The 27,414-nt window shown below is 44.9% G+C and overlaps 1 protein-coding gene across 3 annotated transcripts in view; it reads left to right on the top strand.

Annotated features, from left to right (window-relative positions):
• STK24 (serine/threonine kinase 24) overlaps window positions 1-27,414 on the top strand; it is a 71,040-nt gene that overhangs the window by 16,757 nt on the left and 26,869 nt on the right. For all 3 annotated transcript variants that reach the window (XM_023740315.1, XM_023740316.1, XM_023740317.1), the window contains one exon: window positions 20,256-20,312. In XM_023740315.1, coding sequence (XP_023596083.1) covers window positions 20,277-20,312 — 36 coding nt within the window. In that variant the 5' untranslated portion in view covers window positions 20,256-20,276. The remainder of the gene's footprint in view (window positions 1-20,255; window positions 20,313-27,414) is intronic.

The following is a 27,414-nucleotide window of genomic DNA, read 5'->3' as shown; positions in this document are numbered from 1 at the left end:
TTCTTCTTGCCCCCTTCATTCACTATTCATACATTTACTGAGTACCTGCCACTCGGCTTTGGGCTAGGGACGCTGACGTGAACACGAGGTGTGGGCCCTGCGCACAGAAAGTCTTCAGAGCAGTGAGGAAAAGAACCAAATAACCAGGCAGTTGTAATCCTGAATAAGTGTTAGAGTAGTCGGGGGACAGAATTATGTTTGGGGAACACAAGAGGGGACACTTACCCAGGGCAGGAGAAGGGGAGAGGAGAGAGTTAGGGCAGAGTAAGATGGAGTTCGTAGCTTCCTGGATCAGAGATTCTTGGCGTTTCTCCAGTACCAGTTTAGGATTGGAGACCAGGGGCAGCTCCTTGAAAGAAAAGACCCTTTAGATTGAGGTTGGGGACCCTGGGAGAAGCCCAGGCAACAACACCCTGGGACACAGGACGAGGAATTGGGGGAGATTTAAGTGGGTGATACCAGGAAAATTTCTCAATAAGACACTGAAGTGAAAGAGTGACAAGGGAAAGCCAAATGGGAGTTTCGGGCCATATAAAGGGGCAGTCATTGAGGTGAACTGTTTGTTATACTTGTCTCACCGTAAGGATTGTGGGTGATAAATGTTGTTGAGTGTCAGATCAACTTCATTTAGAACTGTATTTGATTACACTCGTCAGTTCTTTACATGCACCCAGTCTTCGTTGATTATTTTTCAGATGGCATGGTTATCTGCTCTTTAATGAAAAAAAAAAAAAAAAAAAAATTTTTTTTTTACACTCGAAAAATCCATCCCCTGAAAGTTTGACAGAGGTGGGTTGCAACCTCTTTGCTGCCCTTAGGTTCTCTTATCTGCCTTCTCTCTCGGCTGTTCCCAGTACTCCCCGTTCCCTCCAAACCTTGCTGGCCAGGCAAGAGGAGGAGATCCTCCCATTCACGGCCTCATGACCTCACTGTGGCTTTTTAGTCGCTGAGGTAGTCTCTGTGGGAACGTGAGGGAGCCTGCAGATGTGTGGCTTTCCATCCGGGGCAGCTCAGCTCCTGGCAGACCACTTCAGTGACTCCAAACTGACGCTTTGCAAACAAACCCTACTTTGATTCTTGAAAACTGAACTGTTTTTAGTCACTTTGGTTAATTAGAGACTCAAGCGTTTCAAACCACACGTAAGAGGTGCGAATAATGTGATATAAATATTGTTGGAACCCTCTTTGCGGTTTCCGTTTTTCTTCCTGTATCCTCATTTCAAAGTTTCAGCAGAAACTTGAATGACCAAACTGGTTCTAGAAAGACAGTGTGTTGGCTAGTCTGATGTGGGTATGCATATTTTGCTCATCAAATGTAGTAAGAAAAGGTGTGGACACTTGAGGGGACTCTAAGGTAGGTATCTGACTTTAAAAGCGTAGATGTGTAATTAAAAACCACAAGTATTCCATTGTTCTTGTGAGCAATGACGTTTGCTCTCATGAGCAATGAAATTTGCTATTAGTATCACTTATGCCATATTTCATAAGTTGGACCTATGTAACCTTCGTCTCTTTGCTGAATCTAACCTTTATCTTGGCTATATACTGGGACTCCATAGGTTGGTGGGGTGGGGAAGAAGGTGCTAGACAAAGGGGTTCAGACTGACTGGTGAGTGGTGGGCCATCCAGTAGACTGCTCTGTATGTAGGGCTGAGCTGAGGTATCCTTTCCAGAGGTGTCCTGTTCTTGGAGGTATTAATGGGTGCTACCCTATCAAGTTTAAGTTTGGATACGTTGGGATTAGCAGATTTTTGTATTTTCAGAGCTATTGAGACTGTCTAAGGGAGGCTTGGAGTCCTTAGGCGGTGTAAACGGTTAATGTGCTCAGCTGCTGAGAAATTGGTGGTTTGAGTCCACCCAGAGGCGCCTAGGAAGACAGGCCTCTGGTGATCTACTTCTGAAAAATCTGTCATTGAAAACCCCGTGGAGCACAGTTCTACTCTGACACACGTGGGGCCACCACGAGTCGGAATTAATTCAGTGACAGCTGGCTGATCATTGTTATTGTTGTTCACTGCCGTCGAGTTGGCTCCGGCGAACTCATGGTGACCTAATGCGTGTTAAACGTCGCCAGTCCTGCGCCATCTTCATGATCGTTGATATGCTTGAGTTCATTGTTGTGGCTATGGTGTTAATCTGTCTTACTGAGGGTTTCTCTCATTTTCACTGACCCTGTACTTCATCACACATGATGTCCTTTTTTAGGGATTGGTCTTTCTTGATGATGTGTCCAAAGTAAGTGAGCAGAAGTCTCGCCATCTTCTCTTCTAAGGAGCATTCTGGCTGTATTTCTTCTAAGACTGATTTGTTCTTTCTTCTGGCAGCCCACGGTATATTCAATATTGTTGGCCAACACCGCAATTTGAATGTATCGATTCTTCTGTCTTCCTTTTTAAGGAAGGTTTAATATGCAGCATTTTCTAAATGCGTTTAGTGGTGGGACCCTTCCCTTTCTTTCTTTAAAGATGGTATATTTCAGTTATACACAAAGTGCATGGTGGATCCTTCTTTATCTTCTACAGACAACACACTTGGGAAAATGAGGCCTTAGGAAATAACAAAGGATGGTTGTTAAGAACATTTAAATCGAGAGCTACTACGTTAGCACTAAGCAATAGCTTTCTCAGGGTCTCCTGCTGTTTTACTATTTTTTTTGAAAAGCGTTCTTTATGATTTTTGTGTTTTTAAAACTAGATGAAATGACAAAGGGCCATGAGCATTAACTAAAAGACAATTAATGAAATAGTGTGTTAGTGTTTTAAATAGATTTATTTTTCAGTAAATAGCTTTGTGAGTGACACTGGAATTTGAAAGAAAATAAGCTGTGAGGTATTTGTTTTTATTCTGTTCCTTAGGAAACGCAAAGTAACATCAGCACATAAAAAAAAAAATCATGATAACTAAAACCTGCACTAGGTTAAAATGTTAATCGGTGGAAAATTGTTGGGGGGTTGAGGGTGTTCTGATCAACACTGTTAACCTAAAATCAGATCTCTGCCTCAGGTGGGTGTAAATTCACTTTTCCTTCATTTACTAAATAGTTGAAAGTTAATAAATCCTCGTGTTAATAAACGTGATGGGGGGTGGAATACAGCTGTGAGCAGTGTAGAAGTGACCCACGCCTTCAGTGTCTGGGAAACAGGATTGAGTCTTTTACTGACCAGAATTTTGAGCGTCTCCATTGGCTCTTCTTTCCCTTGGTTACTGTTTAGTGATTGGCTCCCTTCCCCTGCTCATTCTACACATGCCCGCCCAGTCCAAGCCTTTAACTCCACTGCCAGAGCTTCCAAATCTCTGTCTTGCCTGGACCCTCCCCTGGCTCAGATCCACATATTGAAGCATCTGCCAGATGGCTCCCCGGGAATGTCACATGGGAATTTCACATTCAGCATATCCAAAACAGTGAATTCTTCTCCTTGTTGAGCTACCTCTCAGTGAATCAAGAGTTCCCATTACTAAGGGAGTGATTAGAAGGTAGCTTGTTTAATCCTGAGGCACTAAGTTAAGCCAGGAACGCACCATAAGAAAAAATCCATGGCTCTCGAGTCAATTCTGGCTCCTAGCAACCCTATAGGACAGAGTAGAATGGCCCCATAGGGTTTCCAAGGCTGTAATCTATATGGAAGCAGACTGCCACATCTTTCTACCTCTGAGCCACTGGTGGGTTCGAACTGCCGACTTTTTGGTTGGCAGCTGAATGCTTAATCACTGCGCCACTAGAGCCCCTTCTAGGAATGCACAAGGGGCTATTAAGAACTGCAGATGCCTTGTCCCCACAACTAAACTGGAATACTGAGGCTGTGGCCTGGCTGTGTTTAAGAACTATCTGATGTAAATTCTCGAGGTGCAGGACCCTCGTTAGGCCATGCGCTGAAGGTATATTAGAGGTGTGTTAAGGGTAAACATGTCAAGAACATTAAGGCCCTTACGTGATGTCGTTTTTCCAGGGAACCATGTTGAAGGCCCTGGTGAAATCATAACTGGCTTCTTGGAGACAAAGTTACCAGAACTTTCTTCACCAATGGCTGGCTGTGGTGCCTTAGCCTGGCTCCTCACGTCTTCCCCTCCTGCTTTCCGTCACACCAGCTTGTGTGGTATCTCACACGGCTCTGAAGAGAGGCGAGCACTGGCACGTTGACGGGGGTGGTAATACCTTCTGCCCTCTTTGAAGCATGTCTGGTGGGGAGACAGCAGGGGAGGAGAAACCAACAAAGTATTCTCTCACACCCAGTCAGTTTGATACACGCTGTTCAGTCCGCATGGTCACATTACCAGATATGGCCCTAGGAGTTCTTACCTACTACTTGTTGGGTGGGGACGACATAGTTACTGAGGTGACATTGGTATTACAGTCTCTGTGCTCTGTGATCACTTTTGCTGGTGCACTTGAGGGACAGAGATTAATTAGGAGCAGTCAGAATCATAAAGTTGACAATGTTTTTCCTTCTCAGGATCTCCACACCCCTGTGCTGTCTTTCTGTTGTAATGTCGGTTTCCCTGCACACCTGGGTGTCCAGCCACCTCTACTCTAGGAAGGGAAGGGAAATATTCTTTACCTTTTTTTAATCCAAATTAAGCCCGTTGCCGTTGAGTCGATTCCAACTCATAGTAAGCCAATAGGACACAGTAGAATTGCCCCACAGGGTTTCCAAGGAGCGGCTGGTGGATTTAAACTGCTGACCTCTTGGTTAGCAGCCAAGCTCTTAACCACTGCACCATCAGGGCTCCATTCCAAGTTAAGGACGAGTTAATAGCCAAGACAAGAGCCCGTGCTCGGGTGGTACGCAGAATTAAGAGGAAGAGATGAGCAGGGGCCGGACATGTTTGTGGGTGGAGCTACCCTCGGGAGCTTTGTTGGGAGTGCCCAACCCTGTGGAGCCAGCTGTATCTCTGGAGCTCCTTCTCTTTAATGCCTCAAAGACTGTAACAAATAATTTAAGGTAAACAGCTTGAGATCAAAACAATAGGTTTTAGCCTCTAATTTGTGGAATCTGGAATTTCTTTGGCACATCATCACTTTTTGTGTCACGGAAGGTAAAATAAAGGGCCAGACGCATTTGGTGTCTCTTTTTTTTTTTTTTAATTTTAATTTATTTGTTAGGCATGGGAAAAAGCACTGTGCTTTGTGAATTTTGTTCATGGTCCTCATGAATAGTGGAGGGGGACAATAAATACACAAAAGGTATGGTGTATCTGACTGTGAAAAGTGCTGAGGAGAGAGATGAGATGGGAGGGGGATGGTGCAATTTTTAATAGAATAATAGGCAGTCCACCAGCTGCCCCTTGGAAACCCTATGGGGCAGTTCCGCTCTGTCCTGAGTAGGAATCGACTGGATGGCAATGGGTTTAATAGGGAGGGTCTCACAGGGAAGGTGGCTTTTTGTTGTTGTTGTCGTGCTTTAAGTGAAAGTTTACAATTCAAGTTAGTCTCTCTTACAAAAATCTATACATTCCTTATTATGTGACCCTCGTTGCTCTCCCTGTACTGTGACAGCACACTCTTCCTTTCCACACCGGATTTCCTGTGTCCATTCAACCAGCTTCTGACCTTCTCTGCCTTCTCATCTCACCTCTGGACAGGAGCTGCCCATTTAGTCTCATGTATCTACTTGAGCTAAGAAGCACACTCTTCACGAGTTACCGTTTTATGTCCCGTCTTTGTCTGAAGAGTTGGCCTTGGGAATGGTTTTAGTTTTGGGCTAACAGAGAGGGAAGGTGGCTTTTGAGCAGAGGCCTGCAGAAGGAAGTGAGACTTGCAGTGTGGATACTCATAGGAAGAATGCTGTGGGCAAAGGTTTGAGCCAGGAACGTGCCTGGCGTTTAAGAAAGGCTTCTACCTGGGATTTTGACTTCCCTGCTCTGTGCCAGGATCTGTTTGGTGCAGTTGGGAGGAACCTGGAATGTGTTTGTTGCTTCTAGAAATGCTGGACCGAACATCGTTGTACTTTAAGTATATTAAAACTTGGAAGAGAAGGTGGAATGTGTGCCAGGAAACGATATGATTTATCCATATTATTGTCTGTTTTGTGATTGCTTTGGATTGTTTTCTTAGGGTTTGGCCAGTTATTTTAAACATAATTTCAGAGTTACTTCCAAATATCTGTCTTATTCCCATGCATCTTATTCCTATTTTTGGTGTTTGTTGGCTTCAGTTAATCTACTATACTCTCTAAAGAAAATGGGTTTGAGTTTACGATTCCATTTAAGTGGAGAGATTATAATAAGTGGAGTCTCTGTAAAGAGAGGAAGTTCATGCAAATTTTAATAAATATGATCAGATGCACAGCTCTTTAAAACCTCCTTTGGGTAGTAATTTTTCCAGATGTTTGTAAGCTGGGTGTTGTGTTTTGTGGAGGGGGAGGAGGCACAGCGTTCTTCATGAATGGCCAGATTGTTGGTCCCATGTGAGGACACGCCCTGAGGAGACCACTGAGGCTGGCCGAGGCCAGAGACTGTCTTGGGGACCCAGAGGGTTTTCGTCTCACGGATGCAGGGTTGTTTTGGCCATCTGTCTCTGGGTGTACAGAGAAAACTGGCGGCAGCGGTCTGTCACGAGTCCCGCGACACTGGACGATTTCTCTTTCGTTGTGCAGCAGTCTCACGCTCTCTGTTCCACGTGGTTGAGAATCTCCTTTCTCTGAGCAATAAACAAAAGCTCTCTCCCTGTGATATAAGTTAGGGTTTTCACAGTTCTCTTCCACTTTTGCTGCCTTGCCAAGGCTTGGTGATCATATTTGTTGATTCCAAACTTGGAAATGAGGATGCCTTTGGGCTTCTGAGCATGCTTATCGCCTCTTGGCTCCCCAAGCCCTCTTTTCGCTGTATCAGTGGGTGCACACCTGCTTTGACCGTTCAGACAAATGGGCTCTTGGTCCTACAGCAGCAGAGCTGCTCTGCCCTTCCACATGGTCCGTCCGGTACGGCCGCCCTTCCAGGTTTCCTTTGCCTTTTGGAGATTGTCTGCTGCATCCCTGTCTGGCCCGGAACAGCTGCATCTTCTGGGAAAAGAGGAAGCACATCTGTTTTCTCTGAGAGTAATTTTTAGTATGTAAGTATCTGTCCTTGTGTTTCTGGGGAGGATAGAAATGGTACATTCAGCCTCAGGTATAACACTCCAGAGTGACAGTGGGTGAAGGCAAAGCTATTTACTTGTCTTTTGGATGGACTAAACAAATCAGCAAGTAAATCTTGCTTTGAAATTGCGAAAGAATAAATTTCATTTCGTGATCAGTTGTGGGGGGAGGGGAAGTTATAGGCTCATTGCCAAAGATAATAGATCTGCTTGGAAGTGTTTCCGAGGACAGGATCGTGGACCCCTTCTCTTCCTGAACATGCCGTCCTGATGTGATTGAGGAAGTCCCTGAAGACATTTGGTGGCTGTATTTTGCTGTGTTTCTTCTATCCCAAAAGTTGAATGGAATAAAAATTCCAGTTAGGCTAAATATTTCACTTCACCCGAAAGAAATTCAGCACTGTTTTCTGGCTAATGGTACCTATAATTGAAAAGAAGTTTTAATTGTACTTAGAGTTCTTTTGTCTCAACATGCGTGTTCTGCAAACTTAAATCTCCATCTGCAGTGTCTAAACACAGCTGATGTATTTAGATAAAATCATTAATTATGCTATGTGCTTTCTTTTCTAAAATTTCTATATTTCTGAGAAATTTTCTAAAATACAGTATGATATAACCAAAACCAAACCCACTGCTGTCAAGTAGATTCTGACTCATAGCGACCCTATAGGACAGAGTAGAACTGCCCCATAGGGTTTCCAAGGAGCGACTGGTGGATTTGAACTGCTAGCCTTTTGGTTAGCAGCCGATCTTAACCACTGGACTACCAAGACTCCATATGGTTTGATATGAGAGCTCAGAAATGTTGCTTAGATTATGTCACGATGGGGCCCCTTGGTATGTAATTAAAGAGGAGACTTAGTCTCACTGATACAAATAAGCTGTCTTTTTCGTTCAGTAGTTTCTGCAGCACAGTATGACTTTTCCGGCATTTGGACAAATAAAGACATCTGCTTCAAAATAAGAAAGGTGAACTGGCTAGAACCAGGCCTTTTTGTTGAATCCTGTCTGATTGTAACAAGAAGTCGTTGTGATTATTACTGACTGACATGGTTTGCTAGGTGCTAGACAGAGCAATTAGACTGTTTTCTAGAAGTCTGTAATCGTGAGTGTAGATTTTTATGTCCTGTGACAGGGTCTTCCTCACTGAGGCAGAAGTAGAGCCAGGGGGTGGGCGGTGGGTCTCAACATGGTTGCATCGAGCAGCAGTAAGCAGGTGTCTCCTCAGCCCATCTGCAGGGCATGGCCCTCTCTCTCGGGCCTGTCACTTGAAACGGGAGCCCAGGGGCCGCATCCCTGACGAGGCCTTTGGATTTGCATGTCTGATCCGAGTGTTGCTGGACTATCTTCAGTAGCTCGCTAGTAACACAGTTGTTGTAAGTAGGGAACATGTCCATTTTCCTAACCCTTCACTCTGGAATAGAATTGTGTAGTAAAGATCAGTGAAGTGGCCCAGAGGTAGGAAAGAAAGAGAACCCTGTTTAACTTTAGGTTAAATTCCACACATGGCAATAAAAGTATGTATTTATAAATAAGCATTGAAACACAGCTTATGAATTCACCAGTTCCATAATTTGTTTTATAGTACTCTAAAACCAAAAACTCTCTGCCGTTGGGTTGATTCCGACTCATAGCGATCCTATAGGACAGAGTAGAACTGCGCCATAGGGCTTCCAAGGAGTGGCTGGTATTCGAACTGCAGCTGAACTCTTAATCCCTGTGCCAATATTAAAGGCACCTAGTAAAAAAAAATTTTGTGAAATAAACAGAAGTCTTTGTTCTTTCTCAGTCATACTTACCCTCTGACTCGGTCTTGATGGTCTCTCTGGGCTGCGTCTTTATCAAAGAAGTAATACTAAGTCCTTCATAACCACTTTGTGTGTGTGTGTGTGTGTGTGAGAGAGAGAGAGAGATATTCCTGATGTGTTGCATGTGGAACATTGAAATTTTCGCTCAGAAGAAGGATAATCTTGTGATTATTAGAAAGGTTTTACTTTTGCAGAGAAAAAGCACATTATAAGCTTTATAGAGCAAGACACAGTCATAGAACTTGTCTGACTTTGTAGTTGATAATCACTGAGTGTGATGTTTATTCCTTAACAAGGACGAAATGCATGGCAGGAAAGAACAATCTCTGTCTGACCCCCAGGGCCCTCTGCTCACACTTCCTTTGTTATTTCTTGCCTTTTCCCCAGACTTAGGTTGTGGCTGTTTCCCTGACTACCTTGTTGTAAAGGTCTTTAAAGTTTCTCTAGAGGGCAGAGTGAGTTTGTTTTGGTTGTTGTTTGTTTTGTTTTGTGTTTTCTTTTAAGTAGACTATTTTTAGGGCAGTTTTAGATTTACGGAAAATTGTGCGGGAAGTACAGAGAGGTCTTGTATACTACCACCTACCGCCTTTAAGTTTTTTTAAACTTATGAATTAAACACGAAATTTTCTCTCTCTCTCCCTCTCTTTCTTTTTTTTCCCCTTGCTTGGTAATGGAAGATCTAATGCTGTGAATTTTCCTCTGAATACGTCTTTGGCTGTATTATACATACAGCTTCTGGTGTGTAGTGTTTGCAGATCATTTTGTAGTTGTGGATTTGATTTTTTTTTTGTTTGATCTAACAATTTGATCCAATAAATTTAGTTGATTTTCTTTTGTCTCTTTTGCTGTTTTAGGTTTTATTGAGTAACCTTATTTTTAGTTGATACTGTGTTGTAGTGGCCTTTCTCCAATTTCGTGTTTGTTCCCAACACTAGAAGACTTTCCTTGCCTTGGAACACCATTGATCTCCTTTTAGGGCCATCTGAAAGGGAAGACTGGAGTCTGTCTCCCCTAAACCAACCGACCGACCGACCAACCAACCAACCAACAAAGAAAAAACCAAGCCAGTTACCTGCAAGTGGAGTCCGACTCATGGCAACCCCATGTGTGCCAAGTAGAACTGTGTTCCGTAGGGCTTTTTGTTGGAAGCAGATCACCAGGCCTTTCTTCTGAGGCACCTCTGAGTAGGTTCATACTGGCAACATTTTGCTTAGTTAGTAGTTAGCTTCTTAACCGTTTGCACCACCCAGGCACTCTCGCTTCCCTCCCCTTATCCTAATCAGCAGTGATCCCTCCTCTCTTGTTTACCTCTAGATGTATTGAGTAATTTTCCTTCTGCCTGTTAGCGATTTAGGGATTATTTTAAGGTGAGCAGAGAAAGGGAGTGCTAACGATGGAAGGAGAGGTGGGGAGGCTGCTTAAGTAAGGACTCCAGGATCTGCTGCCAAGGAGCTCCGGGGTCGGCAAGTTTACTCTTAGAACGTGGGGCCATCTACACCGTCCCCATAGGACTGTTGTGAGGAGTGGATGAAGTAACCGGTAAGGCGTCTAGCACAGTGCCTAATGTCGAAAAGGTACAAGGTGAACGGGGAACACCAGGCTTCCCTGCTGCCGCGTGTCCCCCTGCATCCGCCCTTTGAGCTTCGCAGCCCTCTCCTTATTCTCCCAGAGAACCCTTCCTCGGGTCCCTGCCTCTCTCCTTCACTGGGGCAGCGTCTTCAGGCGACACTGACAGAAATGATTGGCTATAGAAAGTCCGGTTTTCAATAGTAAGACTTTCTTCCTCCCCGTCAGATGCTGTGGGTTTGCCTGAGTTGGATGTGTTAGAGAACACAATGGGGCTGTACGGGAGGTCATAGGAGAGTCAGCTGTTTGAGTCCTTCTGCCACATTGCCCAGTTTTGTTTTGATTTTTTCCATAACATAGTGGGAAGCCGCTGTACTTCTGGCTGGTTCATTTTTGATAATGATCACCTGGACACTGAAGGCCAGAGGGCTTTGCTTCCACGGAGGTTGATCGAAGTTATCACCCTGGATGCGACCCCAAATAAACATTGTAGCCTCCCCCCCTGCCCCCCCCAGTTGTGTTGTTGACTTATGTAGAATTTAAGAATTTTGGGTCTACTGCGGAAAATAGGAAAATGACCCACAGGGATTCGATGTTCTCCTGTGGTTATAGGGTCACCATGGTAACTAGAGGTAAGTTAAGTGAAAGTGGCACGTCTTTACTTACCTGGGTCTGCTCGCATACCCGGAGAGCACCCCGTCAATTAACAATTGAGTAGTATTACTCATTTTCAGGGTACCAGTGACCATCTCTGTCATGCTCTCAGCCTCTTGCCTGGACTTCAGAACTACATTTCCAGCTGTTGTCAGGCGTATTCACCAGAATGTTCCCTCAGTACCTGAAAAATGCCAAGAGCCGTCTCTCCTTTCCTCTGGCACCCACCCAGTCACACTCAGAATTCTGGCACCCACCCAGTCACACTCAGAATTCTGGCACCCACCCAGTCACACTCAGAATTCTGAGTTCCCTGTTTCTGTTCACGGAGTCACAGTGTACTTGGGCCCAGGATAGTGGGTTGTCTTCGATCCTAGCTTCTCTCTTCTTCTTCCCCCCGTCCAGCCATTGTGGACTCTCGATCACTGCAGTTTCATTGTGACTCTCGGTCTCATGCTGCCCTTTTACTTTTACTTTCTGATTGATCATCCTATGTTCATTTCCCACTCATCCTATCCTGTAGACAGCAGCTAGGTCAGTGATCATAAGGCACGCCCTGATCATTTATTCTGCTGGTCAAAAGTTTTGCTCATTCTCCATTGTTTATTAAGTTTAGACTCAGCAGGCTAGCATTCAAGGGTCTCTGTGCCCCAGAACTTTCCATCTCATTGTCGATTACGCCAGCTGAACGTGATTGGTTCCCACCCCCCACCCCCCCAATCCCCTTGTCTTCTGCTATCTATGTCTGCCAGAAACACATGCCCTGTCACCCCTGTCAGAGTTCATCAAGGCGCGGCTCAAATGCCACTTCTCTCCTGGAGCCTTATCTGAACCTTCTCACCCAAATGAGAATGGCCTGTCCTCCGAACACCCACAGCATTTCGTGTGTCTTTAGTGGTACCCACTGCAGGCTGCCTTATCTAAGTTGTTTGCTCATCTTCTGTTATCAAAAACTCTGGAAGGTCAGAGTTCTAGGTCTTACTCACTTTTTATCCCCCTCAATGATACTGCGCACACAGCAGGTGTACTATGGACCGTATGAATGTTTTAAGAAATCCTAGCACCTTTGAGACAGAGGAGCAATTAAATAAGTTTTCTGAGGCCAGGAACCATGTTTTGTACCCTGAGTACAGCTGAAAGGTGTTGTGAACTTCAGGGATTTGCTTTGCCTATAAAATGACGTAGCAGTTGGATTTTCTTTTTTGCCTCCCAGTTTCACAAGCCTCCTGGTGGGCCTGGGGTTCAAACGGGATATAGTAATACCCTAAAGTTAATATAGTAATACAGTAACAGCTGAAATTCTCGGGGCACCAATTGTGTGCCAGGCATTACCTCGCCTCATCTTTTTAGCAGTCTTTTGGGGTGTGAGTGATTTAGTCCCATGTGTAGATGGGGAAGCTGAGGTTCACAGAGGGGCTTGTCTGAGGGGCCACAGGGCTGGTAAGGGTCAGAGGCAGGATTCAAACCCAGGTCTCTGCATTTTGTGCTTTTTGCACACCATCTTGGCAAAAAGATTCACTTAAAATGTTCTTGAAACCTGTAACCCCAAATTGTTTTAATAACGCCTACTGCATTGTTTATACATCTTGGTCGGAGCCTCTTGTTAGGGCTGATGAATTACGGAGGCCTCAGAATGCAAAGCAGATATAAAACAAAGCTTCCTTCACTTTAGAGTTTATACTTTAAAAATCACGTTGTTAACATTGTGGAATCCACCCTTTTTCGTTTACTTTTTTTTTTTTTTTTTTTAAACTCTGTAGTCTCCTGGTATCTGTCAAGTTCCTTTGAGGGTTGATACTGTAAGGAACACTGAGTATGGGACCACAGCTTTCAGCCACCAATTCTTGGTGCTTTTTTTTTTTTTTTTTAAATCTGTAGACTGATCATCAAAAGAAAATAAAGTCTCATCACACTGTGTTCTCAAAGGAAACAGGGAATTAGCCTTCTTGTACATTGCTAGAGACTGTGTGCAGTGGGATAACCTTTGGGAGAGCAATCTGCTATTACCTGTTAAAATTCAAATGGTTCCCTTTGACCCAGCAGTAGGGCTTCTAGGAACTGGCAGAAACGACGCTTGAATAAGGTTCTTCATTGCTTCCTTGCCCGTGATAGAAAAGAATGGGGGCAACCTAATGTCCGTCAGCGGGGGATGGGGTCAGTAAAACAATGAGAAAATCCTTAATGGACAGATATAGATGCTTGCTAAGAAACTTTAAACAGCAAGGTTGTATAGAATGCCACCATTTGGGTTAAAGGGGAACAACTTCTTGCACATGCATAAAATATTTCTTTAAGGCTGCGAAATCCCTGAAAACTTTGGTTGGGGGGTGGCGCTGGGCAGCTGGGGACCAAGGGTGGGAGGGTGATTTTTCACTGTATACACGTTGGTACCTTTTAAATTTTGAATCTTGAATGTATTTATCAATCAGTCTTTTTCTTAGGAGAAAATTGTATCCTGAGGCCATTCCTATATTACATTTTTGAGGCCATTTTTATCCTAAAATCATTTTTGATTTAAGAAATCTTATGATTTATGTTTCTTAGGGAATGAGTGCCTCACAAGTCACGATTTGGGAGGTTTTGTGAGGGCAGTAATTACATGTCTTGGCAAGTGGCAGTGCGTGGTCCCTCCCCGAGAGCAGGCAGAGTGCGTGCCTGTACCAGACATGGCTTGTCAGACGCTTTCACCTCAAGGCTTGGAGGGCGATCATTATTCTTCATTCTGGGGTGGAATGCAGGTGGATTGCTGCAGATTTTATTTCCTCAGAAACTACATGCAGAGAAAATACTGTTTAGTTTTGTTAATTGGGCTATTTTGTTTTCACCGGGTTATTTGGAGGCATTTATGGGGATGATGGTGATAAAGCTAATAGCACTTTGCATTTGTTTGGAACCTCGGACTTTGCAAAATGGGTTCACATTCATTATGTCATTTTACTGTCAGTTGAACTGTGAGATTTAGAAGCTCAAGTATTATTACGATCTTTTTATGGTTGAGGACTCTGAAACAAAAGAGTAGAGGACTGAAGTGACTTGTCTAATGTCTCAGTGTGACTTAGTGGTGGTCTTCAGCAGGAGCTTCGGGGTATGTGCAGAGCAGGCTGTGCTAATAATAAGGAGCGAATTAGGGTTGGGACTTCGTCTCACATACTTTGGACATGTTATCAGGAGGGACCAATCCCTGGAGAAGGACATCGTGCTTGGTAAAGTAGAGTAGAGGGCCAGCAAAAAAGAGGAAGACCCTCGACAAGATGGTCTGACACAGTGGCTGCAACAATGGGCACAAACATAGAAACAAGTGTGAGGATGGCACAGGACCAACCAGGCAGTGTTTTGTTCTGTTGTACACGGGGTCGCTGTGAGTCGGAACCCATTCTGCGGCACCTGACGACGGTAACAGCTTCCGGCTCAGTAACTTCAGGCTTCGTCAGCATGATTGGGTAGTTCATTGATTCTCCCTTGGGTGTGATTTTACCTCCATGGGACATTGAGACATCTAGCAACGTTTGGAGAATTTTGGTTGTCACGGTGTAGGGGGAGGGGGAATGGTGTTGGTGGTGCTACTGGCATCTAGTGGATAGAGGCCAGGAATACTGTTAAACATCCTCCAATGCACAGGACAGCTCCTGGCAAAGAATTACCCAGCTCCAAATGTCAGTTGTGTGGGGTTGAGAAACGCGGATAGGTAGTTGCGGGGAGTGGTTTGCCTAGAGCCTCCAAAGCGCACACTTCCTCTTTCCTGGGCTTGTCCATTTACTCCCTCTTGAACATCTGCTATTTTAGGATTGATGGTGGTAGAAATTACTACTTGAGATCATGACTGATAGCAAATTTAAGAGACTTTTCTGGTATCTGTGTTGAGTGTATCTCTGGCATTTGAGGTGTGGAACCACAGGTGTGCAGTATTGATATGGCTCAGGTTATTTATCTGTACCAGGGGATTTCTGTGCCAGACGGAGTCTAAGATCTGTCATTCTCTGCATCCCATTTCGCAGTGTCCACAGCATCTCTCTCCTAGTTCAAACTGTGAGGTAGGCCAGGTTTATTCTCAGCACCCTTCTCTTTTTAGCACCTTCTCTCTTGATCCTAACTCCCCTGTTTTGGTAGTAAAGAGAAAGCAACAGGTGGAGGCTATAGTTTGGGAATTCTAGCTAGAAGGAGAAAGAGCAAAGCAGAACCTGTGACTTTAGGGCTTGCTGGGGCCATGGGAGGAGCACTGGTGGCACAGTGGTTAAGAGCTCAGGCTGCTAACCAAAAGGTCGGCAGTTCAAATACACCACCTGCTTCTTGGAAACCCTATGGGGAGTTCTGCCGTGTCCTGTATGGTCACTGTGAGTCAGAATCAACTCGATGGCAGCGGGTTTACAGGGCCATGGGAGAGGTACAGAGAACTAGAGAATAACCGAGAACAGAGAAATGGAGCTGTGGAGGAGAATGGAGTGTTTAAGTGAAGATCACTAATTGAGTAGTGGAGTCACACATGAGAATGAGAGGTGGTGGGTGAATGAAGAACACTGCTGATGAGGCCCTTCTTTGAAGGGAAGCGGAGATGGACCTCCTTCTAAGGCAGGAGGAAAAGTGAGGGCAGAAATTTGGGCCCAGAGAATGGAATAGGGGAGATGGATGCCCAGAGCAGCTGCCCTTTGAGCTCAGTCTTGAACCAGGCAGAGGTACAGGATATCTCCTGGTAGCGGGAGCAGCTTGTGTGGAAACGTGCAGGTGTTAGAACTTAGTCATCCATGGAGCGTGGAGAGGAGGAGGAGGAGGAAATGACCTTTCTCGTTGTACTTCAGATCATGCTCCAATTTGGCTTCCTCCTTGCATGTCTTCTGCCATCAGGTCCTTGGATTGCTAGGTTCTTTCCATGCCTACACCTTCACACTTGAGCTCTTCTGGCTGACCTGCATGCCCTCCCTCGTACCCTCCCACCCCCTTCGCCTTCAGTCCCCAGTGCCAGCTCATCATTCAGGTTCAGTTGAAGAGATACTTGGCTGCTGACTCTGAGATGTGTGGGTCCCCTGCCATATCCTCTCACAACACCTGCTGTTCTTTATAGTACTTGTGACAATTAGGATTTGTGGAACAATCGTTGAAGGTCTGTCTTCCACTCTAGAAAGCAAGCTCCCCACGGGTAGGGAATGAACTCCCCTCCCTGTGCCTGATACTAGGGAGAGGCTGCTCAGTGGCACCTCACAGTGGCACCTCAGACTATGGAGGGAGAGGCTGCTAGGCGGCACCTCAGACTACGGAGGGAGAGGCTGCTCGGCGGCACCTCAGACTACGGAGGGAGAGGCTGCTCTGCCGCACCTCAGAGTATGGAGGGAGAGGCTGCTCGGCCGCACCTCAGAGTATGGAGGGAGAGGCTGCTCAGTGGCATCTCAGACTACGGAGGGGGAGGCTGCTCAGTGGCACCTCACAGTGACACCTCAGACTGTGGAGGGAAAGGCTGCTCAGTGGCACCTTAGACTGCAGAGGGAGAGGCTGCTCAGTGGCACCTCAGACTGCAGAGACACAGGAGCTGCATCAGAGAGGAGGTGGAGGAGAAAACCCCTCGGCACGATTCATATTTCCCGTTAGGTGTTGGAGCCTGCGGAGCATACGTAGAGCGAGCCAAGGATGAGGCTTACACCAGGTTGGGGGTTGGTGATATCAAATGTGGTAGAAACCTAGCAGAGGTGGATTGCCCAGTTTTCACGGGGTGGACTTCAGTGGCTGGAATGACGGGCACACCCAGCGAAGTTGAAGAGCAAGTTCAGCAGACAGTGGTGGCAGCCAGTGGAGCTTTTCATGACACCATTTCCATTTCCCCATCAGTGATGCTGGTGGAACCAGTGACAGAAACGCTTTAGTCATGGGACCTAGTCAAGGTATTTACAACGCAGTTACCTGAGTAAATGACTCAAAAACCATGTCACCAAGTGCGCTCTAATTTGGTCGACCTCTTGTTTGGGTGGGTAATATTCAGGTCCCAGTGTGGCTGGCGTGAGGAATGAGCCAGGTAAAAATAGAAGCAGGGCTGGTTTGGACTCCTCCTTTCTAGGAAGGATGAAGCCTTTGTAACGGGAGGGTGGGGCTTCGGCCTTTGAGCTGCCGAGCATCTAGTTTGCCAGCTGTGCCCTCTGAGGTGTTAGGAGAACACCGAAAAGCGGGCCAGTTTGCCTCCTGTTCTGGCTCCCTGGAAGAAAAGAGTGGCGTGTTTCATGGGTTTTGTTTCCTGCTGGGCTGACTGGGATTTAGGCCGAGGGTAGCTGGGAAGTGCCGGAGGAGGACGGAGCTTGGAATGGTCAAGGGTGTGGTGCAGATGCGTCTGGCTGCTTCAAGGAGCCTGTGACCACTCGGGAATCTCTGGGGTCAGCAGAAGATTTCTTCCCAGGGGGTGGTATTGCACAGCTGGCTGCAGTTGTGCGGAGGTAGGAGCGCTCACCCACCTGCAGAGAACTTCTCTTGCTGTTGGCAGACCCTCCCTTCATGCCCTTAAAATACTAGGGGTGGAGCTGGTGTCAGTAGCAGCCATAAGAGGAGTGGTGAGAGATATTTACACTTGGTGTCAAGTCCCAAGCCACTCTGTAGAAACACAGTTTAAACTTCCGATGTCATCCCAGGATGGTATTGCTCTTATCCTGGAGTTGTGTGTTTCTAGTTATCAGACAGGATGCTTTTGGAATGCCTGGAAGGAACAGCGCAAACATTAACCAGAGAGCAGGTGTCATGGAAATCCACAGTTGAGTGTATTTGGGAAATGAAGGTTGAAGAGTACTTTTTCGTGATAAGATTTTTTAAATTAAAAATAGAATCAGGGGTAACTGAGCCTTTTCAAGGCAGGTGCTGGCGTCAGACAGAGCTTCCCAACTCAAATGCCTAGTGAATGAGTGAAATGCTTTTTTCAATAAAGTGGATTCCAAATACCTTATTTAAGGCCTTTTCCAATCTAGAATGAAATTGACTTTATTATAAAGCCTGAGAAAGTATTCTATCTCCAGTAAAATTGGACTGTTTATTTAGAATATCATAGCATTAACTCCAGATGGCAGAATTTATTTTAAGTTTTAAAAGGAATTTCTTCTTCAGGTGCGATGTATGTATCAGTACCTCTTGAAAGCGAATATACGGTCAACCTCGTTCACGCTTTCTTGATTACAGAGGCCCATAAGCGACATTTATGAAGCTGGAACGTGCCAGGCACTGTCCCCAGACACTTCAGTTTACCACTAACCGGGAAACACAAACAAGCAAACCTAAAATTAAAACCAGACCAATAGATGCGAAAATCGGAGTCTGCGGAGCATGGGAGGGTCAAGGCAGGTGAAGGAGAGTTTTTCTGACCTAAGGAAGTGACATAAGCAGAAGGGCCTGAGAAATGTCGACGTAGCCAAGGGGAGCAGCCCCTCAGCGCATTAGGGACTAGAGTGCAAATGGGGCTCGGTGAGGGGCCTGCTTGGGTAGTGTTCCCAGGTGCCTCAGAAAGGTCTTGTTTTTTCTTCTGTTTGATGCATACAGAAGGTACCACATGGTACTGAGTAAGCAAGGAGGCTTTTGCTGATTTAAGTGCACCTGTGAACATCACCGGAAACCCTGGTGGCGTAGAGGTTAAGAGCTTGGCTGCTAACCAAAAGGTCGGCAGTTTGAATCCACCAGGCGCTCCTTGGAAACTCTGTGGGGCAGTTCTACTCCGTCTTGCAGGGTCGCTATGAGTCGTAATCCACTTGATGGCAGTGGGTTTGGTTTTTTGGCATTTTGGCATGAACATCACCAATATTATTACAGTTTATTGACGTTGTTGTTATGAGTGTCCTCCTCATGGCAACCCCGTGCACAGTCGAATGAAACGCTGGTTAAGTATCAGACCATTATCACCCATAGGGTTTTCATTGGCTGATTTTTGGAAGCAGATTGCCAGCACTTTCTTCCTAGTCTTAGTCTCGAAGCTCCATCAAAACCTATTCAGCGCCGTAGCAACACACAAGCCTCCTCTGACAGATAGATGGTGTCTGTGCATGAGAGGCATTGGCTGGGAGTCGAACCTGGGTCTCCTGCATGAGAGGCAGGAATTCCGTCATTGAGCCACCACTGCTGTCTTGTTGATGTTACTTGGTTGCTTACTTCGGGTCAGGCCCTTTGCTTAAGCATTGAGTGGGAAGCTGAGAAAGGGACATTTCATGGGTCACTCAGGCAGTACAGGGGGAGTCAGGACTTAAAACCTGGTCTGGCTCACCAAGCCACATGCTCCTGGCCACCATGCAGACTGTTCCTTCACGGAAGTGATGGGGACGTTTGCTTGTTTTTAAGGGACTAGCACTTTGGGATTTGTGTTTTAAAAAAGAGGACTCTGGAAACCACAAGGAGGGCTGAGTGGCTTCAAGGGTGATGGGGGAGAAAGACAGACGCAGGAGCCAGGGCACTGTGTGTGAGAGCTGAGCTGAAACGACACGTTGTTAGGCCCAGGGCCTGCTTTCCTGAAAAGCTCCTCGATGCCCATTTGCCTTCATCAAAACGAGAATGAAGAAAGTACCGTCGACTTGAGGGGTATTGGAAACTGGCTCCCTTTCTGCAGAGCAAGTGGTGAACCATAGGCTAAACTGGTGGTCCCGTGGGGCTTTCTTCTCCTCCAGGCAGCCTTGTGTTTGCTCACAGGAGTCACTGAGGTGCTTGGACTGCAGGCCGCAGGGAGGGAGTGGACTTGTCCCTCCGTTGCTGAGTGCTCGGGCACCTCCTTGCTGACAGACAGGTGGGACCTGTGCCTTGCTGACTGTGGGGACTGGCTCTCAAACGTCGCTGTGCTTGGCCATCACCTGGTGGGGCGTAAACGCCTCTGGTTCCCTCTTCCCTGATTCTGATTCGATAGGTCTGGAACGGGGCCTGGATCTACATTTTTAACAAACTTAGAACAGACCGATGCAGGGTCCCTGACCCGACTTTGAAAAACTTCACTTTAATGCCGCTACCAGATAAGGGAGAGTTCCTTGCACTCTGGGTGGGATATACTAAATGTACGACACTCACTTTGATGCCCTTTTCTTGCTGATATGTATTTATAAAATTTCCTAGTTCCAAGATAATAGTGGGAAAAAAAAATACTATTTGAGTATTTCAAAAGTACTTTTTTTCTGGTTTTGTTTGTTTTTAAAATAATTCCCTCCCTTTTTTTGTTTTTGCAGGATACTAAGTTGTGGATAATAATGGAGTATCTCGGTGGAGGATCTGCACTAGATCTGGTAAGTATCATGCTGGACGCTGTATCAAAGTTTGTTCTCAGCGAAGCTCGGTTTTAAAGATAATTATATATATATATGTTTCTTATTTCCCTCTTCCTTTTAAGTTACAGCAGAAAGGAACCAAATTTGTCCTTATAATGTGTATTTTTTGCTTTTTATATCCTACTGAAAGTGTAGGTCTATTTTTGAAACCAGTTTTATTATGTCATGGAAAAACAGGTAACAGAAACCAACAGATTTATCAGAAACCAACAGATTTATGCATAGAAGCAGTGAAGGATTTTGCCTGAAATTACCTTGCCTAAGAACAGTTTGTTAGGTTATTTGCCAAAAACCTCTTATAGAGCTCATACCTCATCATTATTTCATATTTCAGATGTAACTTAGCTTCTGAAATAGGCATGTAATATTTTCACTTCTAAGTAAAATTAGAAATTTTGAAAATTAATCTTTGGGAACTACTCTGGAGATGATTTCAGGAACAGATGACAAGCACGGCCTGATAATTGAAGTACGATGTGAAAGACTAGAGTTCTTTATTTAAAAAAAAGTTTTTTTTGGTGTGTACTGTGTTTCAGTGAGCCCTGGTTCAAGGATGATTTAAGCATCGTTTATGATACACTAGTTATTTTTGAGTCTCCCATCAAAGTCCAAATTGCAAGCACAATTTTACTGCTCAGCGTGAATCTCAGATTCTGACTTTAAAGTTATCCTGCGTTTGTTGTCGTTGTTAGCTGTGGTCTACTACTCGGCGTCTGGTTCCTGCTGCGGTTGTGCCGGCAGTAAAACCCATGTCATCAGCACTCTTTTCCTGCCCCTCCTGTAAAACACGGGCCTTTGGGTGAGCGGGGATTTCCAGGAAAGGCCTAACCTGTCATTTCAGTGCTGGAGGGGGGTTCGTGCGTGATAGAAAGTTACGGATGGTGGGTCTCTGCTTTTTACCGCTGTCATCATGGAAGCTGAACGAAGTCCACTTTTTAGTAGTTATAGTCTATATACAGAGCCCTGGTGGCACAGTGGTTAAGAGCTCAGCTGGTAACCAAAAGGTCGATAGTTCGAATCCACCAGTTACTCCTTGGAAACCCTATGGGGCTGTTCTGCTCTGTCCTGTAGGGTCGCTGTGAGTTGGAATTGACTGGACAGTTACCAGTTTGGTTTAGTCTATACATAGTTTATTCACTAAGGAAGGAAACACCCTTTGATTAAAAAGTATCTCTTTCTCATAGTAATAATGATGGGTAGTTTTTTGGAAAGTAAACTTATAAAGCTTATGTATCTCCAGAAGGCCTTTAGGTTTTTTACAAATTTAGAAAGCTGCATAATTTTACAAACTATAAATTCAGTTGGTCAAAATAGTATTTAAAAGAAAGATTTCAAGAAAAATATTTAATATAGTATAAACAAGGAAACCCTGGTGGCGTAGTGGTTAAGAGCTATGGCTGCTAACCAAAAGGTCGGCAGTTCTGATCCACCAAGCACTCCTTGGAAACCCCGTGGGACGGTTCTCCTCTGTCCTGTAGGGTCGCTGTGAGTTGGAATTGCCTTGACGGCAGCAGGTTTGGTTTCGGTTTTGGTATAAACAAGATACTAATATGGGGAAAAAAACAACAAAACAAGTAGATAAATTTTATGACTTGGCTTTTGGTTCCTTTCTGTAAATATACACGTTAAACAGAGAGCTTTTTTTTTTTTTTTTTTTTTTTTAATTCTTATGGGAATGTAGACGATTACCCTCATTTCAGGTAATTAGATTTACTATTATCTTAAATGGATTTTATTTGTGCCAGGGACTCATTTCTCCAATACTGAGTCCTTCAGAGCAGCAATTCTAGTCCACAAATGCCTTAGTTTATTCGTTCTTAATGCCACAGTAATTTAATTTATTTGGTAGTAACCTTCTCTGGAGCTGGGAGTTGCAGTTTCTATGTACAATTTTAGACATTACAGTTAGAAGGAAGCATAGAGCCTCTCCACTTAAAAAAAAAACAAAACATCGCGTAGAGCGTGAGGGTCCTGACGAGTGGTCCATCCGTCTTCCACTTAAATAGCCCTGGTGACAAGAACCAGGTATTCCTTTTTAGATGTCCCCAGTCATGTCGTTTTAATAGATGTGGAGAGGAAGGTGCTCAGAGGTTAGATGCCCCCGCCAGCAAATCTCAGAGCTGAGCTTTGAACCTCCTCCCCTGCAGCTACAGGCAAGGCCTGTGGCTTTCCTTGACCCCAGACTGTCCTTTCCTACCTGTAACTTACTTTTTCTCCATTTTATACTTCCTTCTGTTGGTCTGCCTCCACCTGTGCATAAAAGAGGACACACTTTAACAGCGGGATACAAGAGTTTTTTTAAATGTTGAAAACGATTGGGATGATTTTGAGAGGCTCTGTTTTACGTGGAGCCCTGGTGGTGCAGTGGTTAAGAGTTCGGCTGCTAACCAAAAGGTCAGCAGTTTGAATCCACCAGCTGCTCCTTGGAAACCCTGTGGGGTAGTTCTACTCTGTCCTGTAGGGTTGCTATGAGTTGGAATGACTCAAGAACAGCAAGAGATTGTATGTTTATGAAATTTAAAAAGAAAAGAAACAGAATATTGTTGTATGTAAAGATTTGATACCATGTAGCTGAATATACATAGGGCCGTTTCTTTAAAAAATTCTTGCTTTTTTTTAGAGTTTGCTCAGATGTTACCTCTTAAGGTGCATAATGCTAATAGTTCTAGAAGTGAGAGGGCCTACGGAAGGGAAAGATGACTAGGTGTATCATTCAAGGGGCGTTCTCTACCATTCCCCTGTGCGTGAAGATTTTCTCTCTTTCTTCAGTTTATTCTGTCTAGATTCATCTTTTCTCTTCAAGCACTCAGTAATAAAAATTCTGTAGATTTCTGTCCACTCAGGCATATCTCACCCTACATTATTGAGAAGATAGTATGATAACAAAGCAAGTTCCGGGGAAATCTCACACTTCTTCAGAACAGCTGTCTTTTTGTAGCCCCTCCCAGTCTTAGCTGTGAGCATATGTGTTTTATATAGTTTGAATTACAGTGCACATACTACTTTATGTTTTGCCTTTTTTACTCTACATTGTGGTTATCAGACCTTTTTACTTAGGCCATGAAGCATTAGTTTAATTCCTGTCATTGAGTTTCATTAACCCCTTAGCATGGGGCAGGAAGACAGCCACCCTCCACCATCCAGTATTGCTTTTTTTAACATGCCTAATAGTGAATTTGGTTATATTCTTGGTTTTTTTGCCTTTGTCAGTAATCTCTCAATTCCCATCTGCCTCGAGTGTGCCATGACTTGAGTATACATCTTATGTAATTCAAGACTTTCTAGCTTACAATGTGGTAGATTTTTGTAGCCTAGTGAGTGAAGCCACTTTTCACTCAGCAAGTATTTGTTGTGTCCTGCCATGTGCCAGGTGCTGTCCTAGCCACCGGAGACACAGCAGTTGGGAAACAGAAGAAGCGCCTCGCTTCATGGAGCTGCAGTCTAGTGGGGGGAGGCAGTCAGTTATACGGTGTGCTAGAGGGTGCTACAGAGGAAAATACAGCGGAAGAGGTGACCTGGACAGGGGGGTGAGGATTAGCAATGGGGGCGTGAGACTGAAAGGTTTTTAGCAGATTAAAAGATCAGTCAGTAGTACAAGAGGATCTAAGGGACAACCATGGAATCTAATTAAGGAGCTGTGTGGTATAAATTGGTCACTCAGCCACAGATGTGTGACAGACAGTAGTGAATACTCAACATGATAAATAAAAAAAAAAGGATGGTGTACTCATTAACGTATAGGCCAACCTACTGTCCTCAAACCAAAAGACCAAAGCCATTGCTGATGAGTCGATTCCGACTCATAGTGACCCTATAGGACAGAGTAGAACTGCACTATAGTGTTCCCAAGGAGCAGCTGGTGGATTCGAACTGCTGACCTTTTGGTTAGCGGCTGAGCTCCACCTGCTGTCCTAGTGGTCCGCAAATCGTCTCTCAAGCAAGATAGAAGTTTATTTCTCTCCCACTAGTAGGTCAGTAGGCTCTGGTCCACAGGGTCAGCAGGGACCCGGCCGGTGGGGTACCTCTACCACCCACGGCCCATTGCTTCCACACTATCTTCAGTCATTGTCGTTTCCAGCTGCCACTGTTTCAGGGTCAAGACCCTGTCTTAGTCAGCTAGTGCTGCTATAACAGAAATACCACACATGGATGGCTTTAACAAAGAGAAGTTTATTCTGTTACAGTCCAGTAGGCTAGAAGTCCAAATTCAGGGCATCAGCTCCAGGGGAAGGCTTTCTCTGTCAGCTCTGGAGGAAGGTCCATGTCATAAATCTTCCCTTGGTCTGGGAGATTCTGTGCGCAGGAACCTCAGGTCCAAAGGACGTGCTCTGCTCCCAACACTGCTTTCTTGGTGGTAGGAGGTTCCCATGTGTCTCTGCTTGCTTCTCTCTTTTGTATCTCAAAAGAGATTGGCTTAAGACACTATCCAGTCTTGTAGACCTCATCAGTATATCCATCTTATTACATCATAGTGATAGAGTTTACAACACAGAGAGAAATCACATCAGATTACAAAATGGTACACAATTATACAATATTGGGAATCATGACCCAGCCAAATTGATACACACATTTTTGGGAAAACACAGTTCAATCCATGACAACCAGGAAGGGGCATGTGTCCCTTCTGCTCAGATTCCATTGGCAAGAGCTGAGTTACGCGGCCAAACCTTGCTGCTGCAGAGGCTTCTAGTTGGGTGACCATGTGCCTGACTCATTGTCTGCGTTAGAGAGGAAGAAGGGAAGAACAGTCTCGGGGGAGCAAGAGCTGGAAGTGACCCATAGATGGAATGCAGTCTAACTTTTCTTAGAGTCTTTTCTTATGAACCCATTTTAAGACTGTACAATCCTCTTAGTAACAGAGACCACCATGCTTGTACTGTCTAGAAATGGTAATGGTGGAGAATGCTAGTATATGACTCGGAGAACTCAGTCCAGCCTGGTCCTATTCGTTGAGGAGGGAGCAACGAAATACTTTTTACAGTGAATTTTGACACCAGAAGGAGCCCTGCTCCTCAAGCAAGTAGCATGCCTACCCCCCAGGCATATAAATCAGTGATAGATTGTGTTCAGGCCAGGTTTGAAAGGGCGTAACCGTGCATCTATTAATCACGGAGCCAGCTTTTAATTATCCAGGGGAAGGTTTATGAATTGGTTTTCCTCAGCCCTTCCTCCCGTCTGCCCTTGGTAGTGACACCAGGCTTCTCTGCTGTTTCTTCCCAGCAACTTGATAATAGGAAGAGGAGTAGTTAAGTCCAAGTCTAGCCAAATTGTACAGCTTATCTGCTTGGGTAAAGACCTGGTGGAAGGGAAAGTAGAACTGGCCGTCTGTCGTATGATTTTGAAGGACTCTTTTCTCCTTCAAGGAGCACTGGTTGCTGAGTGGTTAAAGCACAGGATAAAGACGCGGCAGTCTGCTTCCATAAAGATTTACAGCCTTGGAAATCCTATGGGGCCATTCTGCTTTGTCCTACAGGGCTGCTATGAGTCGGAATCGGCTCGGTGGCACTGAGTTTGGGTTTTTTGGGGTCATTTCTCTTTCTCTGCTCTGGTATTGTGAATATGAGCATGTACTCCAGCATCTCTGCCCCCTTACATTCCCTTCTTCACCCAGGTTATTAGAGAAGTGTGTTTCCTCATTTTGAATATTAAAATTTCTACATTCTATGACTGCTTGACAGTAGATGTGGAGAAGGCAGTTCGTTATAAGGCAGGATTTTCCAGATTGTGTCCTTTGAACAGTAGTTTCAGTATATGTTGGAAATAAGTTTCTTGGTCAAATAAATTAGGGAAAAAATAGATTGTGGGAACATAGTGTACAATATGCTGTCTTAGTCTGAGGTAATTTTGGACAGTATCTTAATAAAAATTTGGGGTAATTCCTGACAGGCTGGTTGACCAAGCAGTTTGACTTTTTATAATCATATAAATATAAGGTAAGCATATAAAGTAAAACTAAAAGTAATCAGCAAATTCTTTTACACTTGAGTTCAGAAATGTGAGAAAGAAAGGTGTTGCTCGATCATCCGTTCTGCTGCTGGTTAAACCATGATCCCAGTGAGGCTAAAACGATAGGAGAGCTTTACATGTGGGCTGACAAGGAAAGTCCTTCAGAAATAAAAACTAACCAGTTGGCGTCAAGTCAGCTTTCACTCATGGTGACCCTGGTGTGTCAGAGTAGAACTGTGCTCCATAGGGTTCTCAGTGGCTGAGTGTTTGGAAGTAGATGGCCAGGCCTTTCTTTCGAGGCACCTGTGGTGGACTTGTGTCAGAGAACCATGCTCCATAGGGTTTTCAGTGTCTGAATGCTTGGAAGTAGATGGCCAGGGCTTTCTTCTGAGGCACCGCTGGGTGGACTTGTGTTAGAGTAGAACTGTGCTCCATAGGGTTTTCAGTGGCTGAGTGTTTGGAAGTAGATGGCCAAGCCTTTCTTCTGAGGCACCTCTGGGTGGACTTGTGTTAGAGTAGAACTGTGCTGCATAGGGTTTTCAGTGGCTGAGTATTTGGAAGTAGATGGCCAAGCCTTTCTTCTGAGGCATCTCTGGGTGGACTTGTGTTAGAGTAGAACTGTGCTGCATAGTGTTTTCAGTGGCTGAGTGTTTGGAAATAGATGGCGAGGACTTTCTTTTGAGGTGCCTCTGGGTGGACTTGAACTGCCAGCATTTTGGTTAGCATCCTAACATGTTAACCATTTGTACCACCCAGGAACTCCCCTTCAGAAATAGCCCCCCTTTTGTTAATTGTAAAACAGAGGGATGGTCCCTGACTTTGAGGATTGCAGTGTAGAGCAGGTTGGTCTTGTGGTAGAAAGAGGCACACAGCTAATTAAATGAACCAGAAATCCATGCCGGATATTGGTAAAGCTATAATGTAACAAGGAGTGGTGTTTCAGGTCCCCCGCATTGGCCGCATAAGTCCTTTTAGGAATGTATCACCTTCACAGTGCCAAATAGAACGGTTACCTCACCCTCAGCTCGGTGAAAGCACTGAGGCACGTGTGGGACTGCCAGTATCTGTCCAAGAAAATGAGCATTCACCACACATGAGCTTTCCCTCCAGT

This window comes from Trichechus manatus, unplaced genomic scaffold, assembly GCF_000243295.1.
Source record: "Trichechus manatus latirostris isolate Lorelei unplaced genomic scaffold, TriManLat1.0 scaffold00153, whole genome shotgun sequence".
Taxonomy (NCBI): domain Eukaryota; kingdom Metazoa; phylum Chordata; class Mammalia; order Sirenia; family Trichechidae; genus Trichechus; species Trichechus manatus.
Note: the sequence above shows the minus strand (reverse complement) of the source record. Positions and strands in the feature narration are given on the sequence as shown.